Below are 12953 nucleotides of genomic sequence, written 5' to 3' on the forward strand. Positions count from 1 at the left end.
TAGATGGACACACGGTGGTGATGCTGCTAATGTGTAGCTTTTCCAAGCAAAAGTTAGACTGCGTGATCTGACATGGGGTACTCTGTACATGAGTTCGGGATTTTGTAGAGGATGGATGATATGAAAACTGCATTTGTACAGTTATCTCAGCTCACCTTGGAAAAGCAATAGAATACTACAGAATAAGGCTTGAGGGACTGGTGAGATGGCTTAGTGTGCAAGTGTGAGGACTAGAGTCTGTGCTTCCAGCATCCACATAAATGCAGCCTGCCTGTAATTCCAGCTCTCAGGAGGCAGAGACAGGATCACTGGGGCAAGCCGACTAGCCACGCTAGCTGAATCAGCATGCTTTGGGCTTTCTTGAGAGACTCTTCTTCAGGAAATAAAATGGAAAGCAATTGAAGATGTCCATTATCAACCTCTGGCCTCACAGGCACCCGCATGCATATGAAGATCCACACATATGCACCTATATGCATGGGAACATATAACACACATGCACATACATGTGAAAAAGAGAGAGGAATTGCCTAGAAAGGCAGGTATATCAGCTCTCGGGACAGAGGAAGATGCTTAGGTATATTCTCACAGAATCCCCCCCCCAAGCTTCCTCACCACCCTCTTCTAAACTCAACATATTTGAGAGTTTCTTTGTCTATGACAGGCAGGACAGAAGGTCCAAAGTCTCCCTTGCTGGGGAAAATATGACAGAGCTGGTTGCTGGGAGGGTGAATCTGTAGCAGCTTTTGTAGAAATTTGTTGAACTTGGGAGGCTCTCATCACCAAGCAGGTACATGGTTGGATGGGAGGGACCATATCACAGTGTTGCAAGAGGTGAGGGTTCAAGACACAGTGTCTGTTTAAATTCACAATAAAGAGTGCTTGGGTCTGATGACCCCCACAGACCTCATGGGAGTATGTCATAATCATGATGTCACTGAGGGTGATTCCCAATCCCATAGGCAGCTGTGGCTGAAAGAACAAGCCTGGCCCACTCTTTGTGTTCTTTGAATAGCCACCTCTGACCTGCACAGCCATCGTGGAGCTTGAGCTCCCCAACCTGAGCCTGGCCTCTAGTGTGGCTAGCCTGGATTTGTGTTCCAGCAGGTTGCAGTAAGGCCACAGGGCTTGAAAGCCTTCTCCAAATAATATTCCTTTCCTCCCCACGCTTAAAGTGGTTCTGAGGTGTTACACTGTGCACCAGTTCTTGTTGGATTACTGCATCTCACTCATTCCGGAAGTAATCAGGAATTATCAAGTAGTCTTTACTTAACAGCAGCTCAAGGTTAGGGATGAGAGGGTGGCAAAATTATAAACAAATCTTCAAAAAATGTACTGTACAAATAACTATGGCCAATTCTGTACTATTTCTTGCAAATTTATAGGAATTTATAGTTGCTTCCAAATATTTTTAATTCCAAAAACTGTAGGAATTTGTGTTCCTTCTATACAGTTGCACCAATAGTATCCCCAAGTCTCCTTTCTGGTCAGTGAGCAAGCTAACTTATTTGTTCGATGGGAATATGACCTATTTGCAATATGTTAATATATGAAAGTTCTCAATAAAAATTTAAAACAATCTTTTCCCAGGCTCAGCAGGAGTTAATGAAGCAGCTCTCCATCCTTCCTCGTGACAACTATAATCTCCTGAGCTACCTCTGTAGGTGAGACACCTTAATTGTAGAGTTAACACTACTGTTCTCAGCACACTAGAAAGACGCTCTTGATTAGAAGAGGAGGGATTATCTCTGGGATCACAGATTTTGGTGCAGAATTCTAGACTGCTAACCTTATTTGGTTGCCACTGAATGTCTCTTTCAAGACAATTTCAGTAATCTCTAAAGACCTGGTTGTCACACAGATAAGCACACGTCCTCTTTCAGGCTTCCGTGGAGCTACTAAGAGTCCTGGAACATATATGAGGACCCCACATGCCCTTAACATTTCTAGCACTGTTTCTGGGCTTTCTGACTCTAGACAGTAACCCCAGGAACACCCATCCTAAGCCATGCTTTATTTTTACTTCAGCCATTTGGGGGAACCTCACAGGTATACTGGCTCTGATCTGCTATACTGGGAACCTCCATCCCAGACAGACCTCAGTTTTGTCTCTCATTCAAAAAAAAAAAAAAAAGTAAACGACATTCAAAGTTGTAAAAGTGATTTGTGCTTGATTTGGAATACCAGAAAAACAGAGAAAACTGCAAACAAGAACTAAATATACCCCTTGTCCAGCAACAGCCTCCATGAATACTTGGAGGCACTTCCTTCTGTACTTCTGTGTGTTTGGTTTTTTTTCTTGGCACCGATCTTTTTCATACATCAGTTTGAACACAGGGAATATTGTTATTCCAAATTGAAAAGCATGCCCCTAGCTCACAAACACAATGACAAATGTTTCCATAATATTTCACAGTGTTTCATCATTTGGACATATCACCTTTTATTAGTAGTTTCTCTGTATTTAGAGTTTAATGTTGCCTCAGTCTACTCACTTTTACATTGTTTTTAAAAAGTATCTCAAATTCCCTTTATGATCTGTTCAGTTTTTTTTAGTGAATTTGAGAGTTTCATGTGTCACCTGGGTAAAAGTGTGGTGACAACCCAGTGTTAGATATTGAGCACTTCTGAGAGTGAGGGATGCTCAGTACTCTTAGCTGGAAGGTGGACATAATGGATTCACTGTCCCTGAGACCTTTGTTAATTTTTCTCTCTGGATCCATGGATGGGTGGCTGCTGAGAAGTAACTGGTAAAGTCAAGGCATAGGAGCAGTCAGATGCCCACGTTAGTGCCAGTTACCTCTTAGTGCTCAGAACAAGCTCCTGCTATGTCATTTTTTCCGAAGTCACATAGTTTGTCCTCCTTGCTTGGTCTTGGGTCTTTCAGATCAAAGTTAAGCTGTTGTGGGCAGAGCATGCCTGTTCTATTCTGATCAGGAGGAAAGTTGGAATCCAAGTACACCACTAGTACCTGGAAGTGTTCTCTCCTGGCTACTTATTCCTAGTTCACTATGATGGGCTTTCTTGGCTGCCTGCAGGTTTCTGCATGAAATTCAACTGAGCTGTGCTGTTAACAAGATGAGTGTGGACAACCTGGCCACTGTCATTGGTGTGAATCTCATCAGGTCGAAGGTTGAAGACCCTGCTGTGATAATGAGAGGTACTTAGGCTGGTCCTGCAAGGAAAAGTGCAGAGGAAGTGACAGTCACAACACTGCTCCTAGTGTTTGTGCCCTGCTCTGCAGCTTGCCGAGCATTTTGCAGCTTGTCTCCTCTGAATGGTATTAACAGTCCTGTGAGGTAGGTAGTACAGGAATTATGCCACTGCCCAATGATATCAGACCACAATGGGTTAGTCCAAAACTAATTTACAAGTGTCTCTAAGTCTTTCATTACTTTTACATATATGTAGCCAGCCAGGCAGAGCAAGCAAAGCTTCATTTTGTAAGCCAGTTCACAAAAAGGCTATTTTAAAGCTGGCTTCAGAAGGCTCTGCTATGTGTCCAATAAGAAAACAGACTTCCTGGCTGGAGAGGTGCCTTAGCAATTAACGTACTTGTTTGCAAAGCCTAAGGCTCAGGTTCAATTCCCGAGTACCCATGTAAAGCCAGATGCACAAAGTGGTGCATACATCTGAAGTTCCTTTGCATTGCGTGGAGGCCCTGATATGCCCGTTGTTATTCATTCTCTCCCACTTCTCTCTCTTTGCACATAAACTTTAAAAACAGAAAGAAAACAAACTTCATGTTGATGACCACAGCAAGAGAGTAGGGTGTTTCATCTGTTATATTGCCCACCTGCCTGAATGAAAATGGATTCAGAGCAGCAGTATAGGCCATTGACAGCTCCCTGTTTACCCACTTCTGAATCCTTCTTCTAGTTCAGCTTCTCACCAAAATAAATCTCTTACTCCAAACAATTAAGAAGGGTGCTGTGAGAAGCAAAGCAACGTCCTTTGGGGCCCTGTGGTTTTAAAGCTAATTTGGAGACATTCCATGGATGTTAACCCTCAGAGACTATTTGGCTGCCATCCCATAGACCAGCACTGACAAATCTTTTCTTTCTTTCAGGGACTCCTCAAATCCAACGAGTGATGACTATGATGATCAGAGATCATGAAGTCCTCTTCCCCAAGTCCAAGGATGCACTACTGTCACCATCTGCTCAGAAAAATGACCCCAAGAAACCCCCAGTGCCCCGAAACTCAGTGGGCTGGGATGCTACTGAAGACCCCCCAGTTTCCAGGACAGACAGCTTCAGTCACACGGTGAGACACAGAAACTTCCTGTCCCATTGCACTCCTCCTTCAGTCCAGGTCATGTTACAGCAGCACACTGGGGAGTTATGGATGGTGCTGTGGGAATGAGCAGAGCTGACATAGACTGGTCTAAACACATGGAAGACGTCTGGCTTCACAGAATCCTGGAGGAGGGGCCAGTGACTGTGAGCATTACCCAAAGGCTAGCCAGTGGGATCTGCCCTAAAATTTTCTCTAGGGCAGAACCCTAAAGAAGCTAAATTAAAAAATAAGTCTAGGGCTGGAGAGATGGCTTAGCAGTTAAGCACTTGCCTGTGATGCCTAAGGACCCCAGTTCAAGGCTCAATTACCCAGGACCCACGTTAGCCAGATGCAAAAGGGGGTACACACATCTGGAGTTCGTATACAATGGCTGGAGGCCCTGGCGTGCCCATTTTTTTTTCTCTCTCTCTATCTGCTTCTTTCTCTCAGTGTCTGTTGCTCTGAAATAAATAAGTATAAATAAACAAAAAAATTTAAAAATAAGTCTAACATTGTAAAAGCTTTGGTGAGTGTTGTTGAATTCTGAGTGAGAACTGATTTCCTGTTAACCCTGAAACGTGATTTCTTTCTCAGAGTAGAGGATGTGTTCGTGTGGTATTCCTCATCCCCTGATAAACTGCCTCAGCAATGTCACCCCCTCACTTGTACAGAAGGGTTGGAGCTCACGTTCCCAGTGTCCCAAAACTCTGCGGACTCCAAAATATAGGCTATGTAAGGGCAATGATTTACAAAGGTCAAATATTTTCATATATTTATAGGAACAAATATTTTTTAAAGGATGTGTGGACTTTATGTAGCAGCTTCATTCTTTGTGTGAACAAGAAATGAATTTAATATTTCTGTTTGAGCAAGTTAGTTACCTATAATGCTGTTGAAGGTAGAAAACAAATGGAAGTAAATGGTACTGACTGTAATTTTTCTTCAATGAGGACTGTTTGGCTATAGGCATCTTACTAACAGTCTAAAATAAAATTGCAATTCAACATTGCTTGTACTTCGTATAATATGGCCACCCTGCAGTCCTTGAGGACAGCCATGGTGAAGTTCCTTTGACAGGTGTCCTGCCATTATCTGTTCTGGGCTGCCATTGAGCTGGGAATTTACATATAACCTTCTGGAGTTCTCACCAGAGCACTAGAGAGCAATTTATCATGCACTTTTTTAAAATTGAGAAGCTGAAGCAAAAGAGGTTGACTAGCTAGTCCAAGTCCAAGGTGGCAAGAACAATATGTTCTAGAACAGGTCTCAGGTCTAAGACTCTGTTCCCACTTCAGGACCTTGGTGCTTCTACTGGGGGGGGAGGGTAGTTATGGAAACCTGATTTGCTGGAAGGTAGAGAGCACCAGTCCTTGATTCTCTCATCTAGTTTGGGGCTCTTTTTTTTTCTTTTTACTTTTTTTTTTCTTCTCAGTTATACATACTTATATGAGATATATGTGTATTTCAATTAATAGAATGCATTCTTGACATGTACAGAGCCATGGACTTGGTTCCCAGCATCACTCTAACCAAGTGTGGTATTGTCTGCCTGGTGTCTCACCACTCAGGTGGCAGAGGCAGAAAATCAGAAATTCAAGGACATCTTCAAGCTACATAGGGAGTTTGAATCCAGCCTGGACTAGGAACTATCTCAAAATACATATATAATATATACACATGGTTCAAAAAAACAAAACAATAGGAAAATGTACCCACTGAGAAGACCTATTGCCTCCCCTTTCTCATATGTCCTACCTATCCTGCTTTATTGGTTTCTTATTTGCCCTTCAAGTTGAATTTGTTGAACTTTTCTTATGGCTTCTGGATTTTGAGTTATAGTTAGCTGGACTGCCCATCCTAGGATTATAAGGGGATCTCAGTTTAGAATTCTTCTATTGCAAGCAAGCAGAGGATATCAGCCCACTCTTTCTCTCTGGAGCATGAACAAGCTTCTTAGCTTCTATGTCCTCTTGAAAAATTACCACAGGTGATTACCACAGATGAAGTGATAAATTGAGATGTTGCAGATGTATGATAAGGACACATTTGTTTGCAGGTCTCTTAAGAAATATTATCTTGACACATGGGATAGAAAACTTATGTAACATCCATGGGCATTTTTTTTTTTCCAGGTAAGTGACTCTGATGCTACTAGCCCCACTGGACCATGGCCGAGTGACCAGGAGGACTGTGGTAGAAACCTCAGGGAAAAGCCAGGAGATTGGAAGGTGCAGTCTCGAAAAAGGACTCAAACGCTCCCTAACCGGAAGTGTTTCTTGACATCAGCTTGGCAAGGTGCCCATAGCAGCAAAGTGGAGGTCTTTAAAAATGAGTTCTGGTCATCGTCTTCTGAGACTAAGGCTGAGGAGGGGCACAGAAGAGCCATGTCTCAAGACTTACTCCACCTTTGTGACTCCCAGCGGACTTCTACCTATGACAATGTCCCCGCCCCAGCAGCATCCACTGGGAACACAGCAGGTGCGCTCTCTCCTCATGCCTGTGACTCAAAGACAGATGCTGTTACTAGCACAGACTCAGAAATGGGGACTGGAAGGAAGAATTCTGGAGATGAAGAACTCAATTCTTTGCAGAAAATGGTCCAGCACCTACAGAAGGAAATAGAAACACAGAAGCAGATGTACGAGAAGCAAATTAAAAAGTAAGTCATATGCAGAGGAGTGCAGGGAGCACCACTCCTGTATTCAGAAGGAAGGGGATTGTTCCCACTACACTGGGGCTGGGGAGATGGCTCAGCAGTTGAAGGTATTTGTTTGAAAAGCCTGATAGCCTGGATTCAACTCCCTAATACCCACATAACGCCAGATGTACAAAGTGGCACATGCATCTGATTTTTACTTGTAGTAGCAGGAGGCTCTAGAGTGCCCATACACACATTCATTCTCTCTCTCTCTCTCTCTCTCTCTCTCTCTCTCTCTCTCTCACACACACACACACACACACATATACACACAAATGTTTGTTTTTTTTTTTAAAAAAAGAAAGCCACATTGTAAAGGCAGTAATCCCTAGCAGTTAAACCTAATAAGGGGAAGGGAGAAGGGAATGATGGCATAGCTAAATTAATGAAAATCCTGAGCTTTAGATTAAATCCATGAAAGCTTAAGCAACTAGCTCAAGTAGTTTTAAGGACAAATATGTCATTCATTGATTCTGAAAATATTTCTTGAGGACCGCCATAGGTCAGACACCATTCCAGGTAGTGGGCATAGTACTTAAATAATACTTCCTGTGCTTGTAGAGCACTTCTTGCATAGGGCAGACAATGAAAATATGTAATAAAACATATTTTATGACTGGAGAGATAGCTCAAAGTTAAGAGCACTTCCTGTGCAAGCATAAGGGCCTGAAAATGTCATGAGAAACTTCTCAAGTTTGACTCCCAGAAACTACATAAACAGCTAGGATTTGCCATGTGCATCTATACCCCAGTCCCACAGAGGAGCAGAGACTTGAGAATCTCTGGCGCTCATAAAAAATGTCAAGTTCTATGATCAGTAAAAGACACAGGCTCAACTAAGAGCAAGTAGAAGAATGATGAAGTGGGACACCAGGGATCTTCTCTGGCCACTGAAGGCCAGTGCACCCTACTGCATGCAAACACACAAGGCCCTGCAAGAGCCCATCCATGCACACACACCACACACACCGCACACCACATTACACACACAAGCAAGACAAGCACAAGTATACATTTTATTGCAGAGGATGGATAATGCTGGGCTGTAAAATTAAGGTTGGAATGTTCAAGAAGTTACTAGAAGTTCTGATATTAACACAGGCTCAGGAGAACCTCTCTATGAAGGTGGCGTTTCAGAAAAGGTCTAAATAAGATGCAAGAACATGGCAAGCCCACAAATGGGGGAGAATGTGCCAGAAACATAGAAGCCAAGATGCAGAGGTCATGCGATGATAGCAGGCCTGCCATATCACGCACAGGAATATGGGTTCTGATGGCTGGAAAGGACAGTGGAGAAGCACAGGAGGCCAGGTCCAGGAGGGTTTTGCTGCCCACTGGAAAGCCTGACTGAGATGGAAGCATCTGGACTGGAAACAGTGCATCTACTCACAGGTTTCTCACAGCACAGTCTGCAGGGACAGATGGGGTTGGGAGGCAGCCTGGCAGTGATTGCCACAACCTCAAACAACCTTTGAGATGCTTGCTAACACCCTGTTCTCCTGAGGAGGAAAAGGATTTTCTTGAACTCTTTCTCATTCCTCTGATTGCCCAACAAATTCTTTTACATGAGAGATAACTTTAACTGAGGTTTTCACCCATCATAATACCACAAAATGAAAATTAGTCGCTGTTCATATTTATGGATATTCTTTCATCTATTAAGACAGTTAAAGGAGGACTGTTTTGAGCTTTTATCCATTGTTCTCTACAGAGTACTGTTATTCTAGAAACAAACTGGAAATCAATCATTTGTGGAGTTATGAGACTTTTATGGCATCTTGGTGGGACCAAAACTGCTCAAGAGAAGTGCCCTTGACAGAACAGGAAAAGAACTGGCAATGATGCATGAGGAAATGGCTCAGGCAGTAAAGTTCTTGCTTCACAAGCATGAGGACCTGGGTTTAATTCCCAGAATCCATATTAAAATACCAGACGTGGTGGTAGCACACACTTGTAATCTCAGCACTGGGGAGGCTGGTATAGGAGGCTAGCTGGGTATCACTGGCCAGCTAGCCCAGCCTAATTGGTGACCTCCAGGACGATAAGAGACCCTGTCTCAGTAAGAGGTGGATGGTACTTGAGGAATAACACTGTAGGCTGTTTTATACACACATGCAGCTGCATACATACGTGCACACACTATACACACACACACAAAGGAGAGAAAAGGTCACTACAGTGGCGACTACTCCTCCTGAGTGGAACAGACACCTCTAAGCGCACCTGAGACAGGAGAGTTAACAGAATGGCAGTGCCTTTTGCTTTAGAGAATCTTCTTATCACTCTCCAGGAGGAAGTACCTCATGTTCTAGAAAAACTGGCAGCTCCAGAAGCACACAAATATTCCTAAAGGCCACATGTCTGGTCATTAGACTGGGGTTTAAACCTAGGTCATCCAGGTTTCCAAGCCCACAAAGGCTCTACTTATTCGCTGACATTAAGCCAGCATGTCACTTGAGATTTTCTACAAGCCAGAAGGATAGGGAGAACTTTGAGAAGACTAGATTTGTAATGAGAGGGTCCAAAGAAATGAGAACAACTTCGGAGTAAGAAGAGACAGACAGTGGAAGGCAAGTCTGTGAATGGGGAGGATATTGTGAGATCCTTGAAGACAGAAACCGAGACAGGGACTTACATGGGAGCCCAAGCCTGCAGATGAGCACGGGGACATTTCCTGGGGAGGAGGTACGCAGCCCTCCGCCCCCAGGATGAAAATCCAAGGCAATTACCTAATTACATAATCCTAATTTCATTAGCAGACGATGGATTTCCTATTTAGGCTTAAAAAATGTGCATACCCATTCTTAAGAGTTAGTTTAGGGCTGGAGATTTGTTTAGCAGTTAAGGTGCTTTCCTGCAAATCCTAAAGACCCAGGTTTGACTCCTCAGAACTCAAATAAGCCAGACACACAAGGTGCCACATGTGCACAAAGCTGTGTACACATTTGAGGCCCTAGCGTGCTCATTCTCATTCTCCCCATATAAAAATAAATTTTAAAAAAGGATTCTTTTAGCCCATTTTGGACAAGGTACCAGAAGCTGTAAAAGGATTTTAGTAACAATGAAAATCCTAGGAGTTCAGGAAACCGAGAGATTTTTCTCCTAGAGCAGAACTTAGAATTGCAGATGGGAACACCTGTTCCCCTCCCCTTTGCTTCTCCAAATTGATCCAAGAAGAATCTCAATGAGGAAAGGGTCTGGTCCAGGTTCTCCACTGGAGCAAGGTGAAGAGGTGTCACATGTGCCTAGATGTGGGGCATCTAGATGGAACATCCACAGATTCAATTAGACAAGAAACACAAAGTTGCTGTCTGAGTGGAATATAGATAGGTTACAAGGGATCCCTTTCAACTATTTTATCTGGTTACATATATAAAGCATCAAACAATGTGAAACACAACAGAAGAGATGTCAAAAATGGTGTTAAATGACAAAGAAAGGTTCAAAAGTGCTCTGGGAATTCGAGTTTACTGGAAAGTCTTCTCGTGGGAGAAAGGATATAAATAAGAGGCACAGGCTGGGTTTGGGTCTGTGTCTCAGAAAGGAAAGTGAACCGGAGCAGGAGGTTGTGAGCAAGGGCGAAGAGGTGTGAAGGAAGCTCTAGAATTAACATTTTCATTTTCTTTCCTTCCCTGTAGCCTTGAGAAGGAAAACTATGATGTCTGGGCTAAGGTGGTCAGGCTCAATGAAGAACTGGAGATGGAAAAGAAGAAGTTTGCAGCTCTGGAAATCAGCCTCCGGCACATGGAGCGTTCCCGGGAAGATGTTGAGAGGAGGAACAAAGTTCTAGAAGAAGAAGTCAAGGATTTTGTGAAATCAGTGAAGGAGCCCAAGACCAAAGCTGATGCTTGATGGCTGGAGAAGTTCTGCAGGGACAGCCAACTCCATTCCTTTGCTCTGTGCTACGTTGAACTAGGAGAAAGGTCCCTTTCTAAGAGGGAAATGGCCCCTTGAAGAAAAATGTCACAGTCCCCAGAAAATAAATCAATGGGATTTCCAAAAATAAGGGTGATTAGGGACAAACATTAGCACTTTGGCCACATATACTCAAAGGGATTGTGTTCTTCCACTGTGCTCTTAGGCTGAATGAACTGGAACCTTCCATGGTAGATGACTTAGGCCAGTGGAGACATGTGAGACAAGTGCCACCTCAGGGCCCAGACAGAGGCTGGGCTAAGGCATTCATCCTTTGTTTTCTGTGTGGGATAACTGGCTTGGCTAGGTGGTTCAGGCCATATCTAAGCCACAGGGCAGAATACACTCATCTCGCAAGGGCTCACTTGGCGAGGGCTGTGCTGGAGGCAGAATCCAAACTTATTAGAGTAGAATGAAACAAACAATAAAGTGTAAAAAGAAAAGAAAAACAAGCAGGGCTGGTGCTAGTCCACACACCACCACCATGGCAGTAGTAAAAGACACTCCTTCTCTGAAGACGTTGTGGCCTTTCCTGGTGCGTGGTTGGGAAACAGGGCCTAGGCTAGATTCCACACTGGCTTGCTTCTCAGTGGTCCCACCTGTATCTGGAGGGCCTAGGAGCAAATGTTTACAACTGTGAAGTGACCTTAAGGACACACTGTAGATTTGTATAATGAATAGTCAAGGTCATCTTGATTTCCTATTTTATCAAAATGCAAGTGACTTTCAGGGGCACGGGGCACTAGACAGCAGCTGTGAGTAAGGCTGTCCCAGCAGACAGCTGACTTGTTCTACATCGAGCCAGCCTGGCACTGCCCTCGTCAGACACCAGAACCCTGGGTGGGTTGGATGAGCGTTCATAGGTTTTGTCACCATTTTAGTTATGGGGTATCCAAGTACTTTTTGACTGTTCACCCAGTGTTGGAGCATAACCCCCTCAATGAGGCATATTTATTTATTTGTTTATTTATTTATAAGTTGCACCTTACCCTGTTTGTATTTGGGTTTTACTTCCATGGATTCAACCAAAGGCTGATTACAAAACTATTTTGAGTGATGGCTGCTTACAGAACATGCTAGAGATGATGCAAAGCACACAGGAAGTGATGTGTGGGTTCTATGAAAATGCCAATGTATGTGAGACCTTGGAGTTTTGAGTCTCTTGGCCCTCTTGCAGTCTGTTGTTCTAATCCTCCCACTGATTCTGTTGCCACATACCATGGCTTCACTATATCATGTGAGTTAGAAAACATGCAGAGGTTAGGGACTGAGTAGTGATGAAATTACAACCAAAGATTGGGGGATTTTCCCCAAGGTGGCTTCATCTCGGAGACCACCTTCCCAGTGGTTATTGTCTGTACCTGTTTTACACTGTGTGCTTTATCATGCCTGGAAGTTACCTGAACTTTAGGATGCCATAATCAAGGGCCTCCAACATGGTTAGCACAGTGAGAGTTTGCCTCCCCAACACTGCCTCCTCTACTACTCCTCTTCTCTCTCTGCTTTCCTAACTGTGGGCGACCCGCTGTTCCCCTGGCACTCTGTCCCTTATCATCACAGAGTGAAAGACAGGAGCGTCAGTGTCCGACCACTCCCATTTCCTGAAGATGGTACCGATGGGGAGACAGCGCAGAGCATCGTCCTAGGGGCCTGTTTGCAGAAGATGATGGGGTAGTTTAGGACATGATTAAAAGCAATAAAACATTTGATTTTGTGGGGTCTACTTGCTTTTTAATTCTTTAAAATTTATTTGTGAGAGAGAGAGAGAATGAGAGGAGGTGTGAAAGGGCCTCTTGCCACTGCTGACAGATTCCCGATGTGTGCACCACTTTGTGCATCTGGCCTTATGTGGGTACTAGAAAGTTGAACTTGGGCTGTTAGGCTTTGCAAGCAAGTGCCTTTAACCTCTGAGCCATCTCTCCAGCCCCTTATATAGTTTTTTAATATGCTTTTTAATTTTGTAGTCACAGACATGATGGCACTTCCTGGGCTTCTGATTTGAGATGATGAATGTCTGCAGTTTCTTCTGTTGGCACATGTGCCCATGCTCCCTCCCACTGCC

General features: G+C 43.8%; 1 protein-coding gene across 3 annotated transcripts in view; it reads left to right on the forward strand.

Moving 5' to 3' along the window:
- Positions 1–12602, forward strand: part of Arhgap25 (Rho GTPase activating protein 25) — a 78022-nt gene extending 65420 nt beyond the window's left edge. For all 3 annotated transcript variants that reach the window (XM_004662183.2, XM_045153529.1, XM_045153530.1), the window contains 5 exons: positions 1591–1664; positions 3039–3160; positions 4070–4266; positions 6411–6937; positions 10615–12602. In XM_004662183.2, coding sequence (XP_004662240.1) covers positions 1591–1664; positions 3039–3160; positions 4070–4266; positions 6411–6937; positions 10615–10828 — 1134 coding nt within the window. In that variant the 3' untranslated portion in view covers positions 10829–12602. The remainder of the gene's footprint in view (positions 1–1590; positions 1665–3038; positions 3161–4069; positions 4267–6410; positions 6938–10614) is intronic.
- The last annotated feature ends 351 nt before the right edge of the window (positions 12603–12953 follow it).

Source organism: Jaculus jaculus, chromosome 6 (assembly GCF_020740685.1).
Source record: "Jaculus jaculus isolate mJacJac1 chromosome 6, mJacJac1.mat.Y.cur, whole genome shotgun sequence".
In the NCBI taxonomy this organism is placed as follows: domain Eukaryota; kingdom Metazoa; phylum Chordata; class Mammalia; order Rodentia; family Dipodidae; genus Jaculus; species Jaculus jaculus.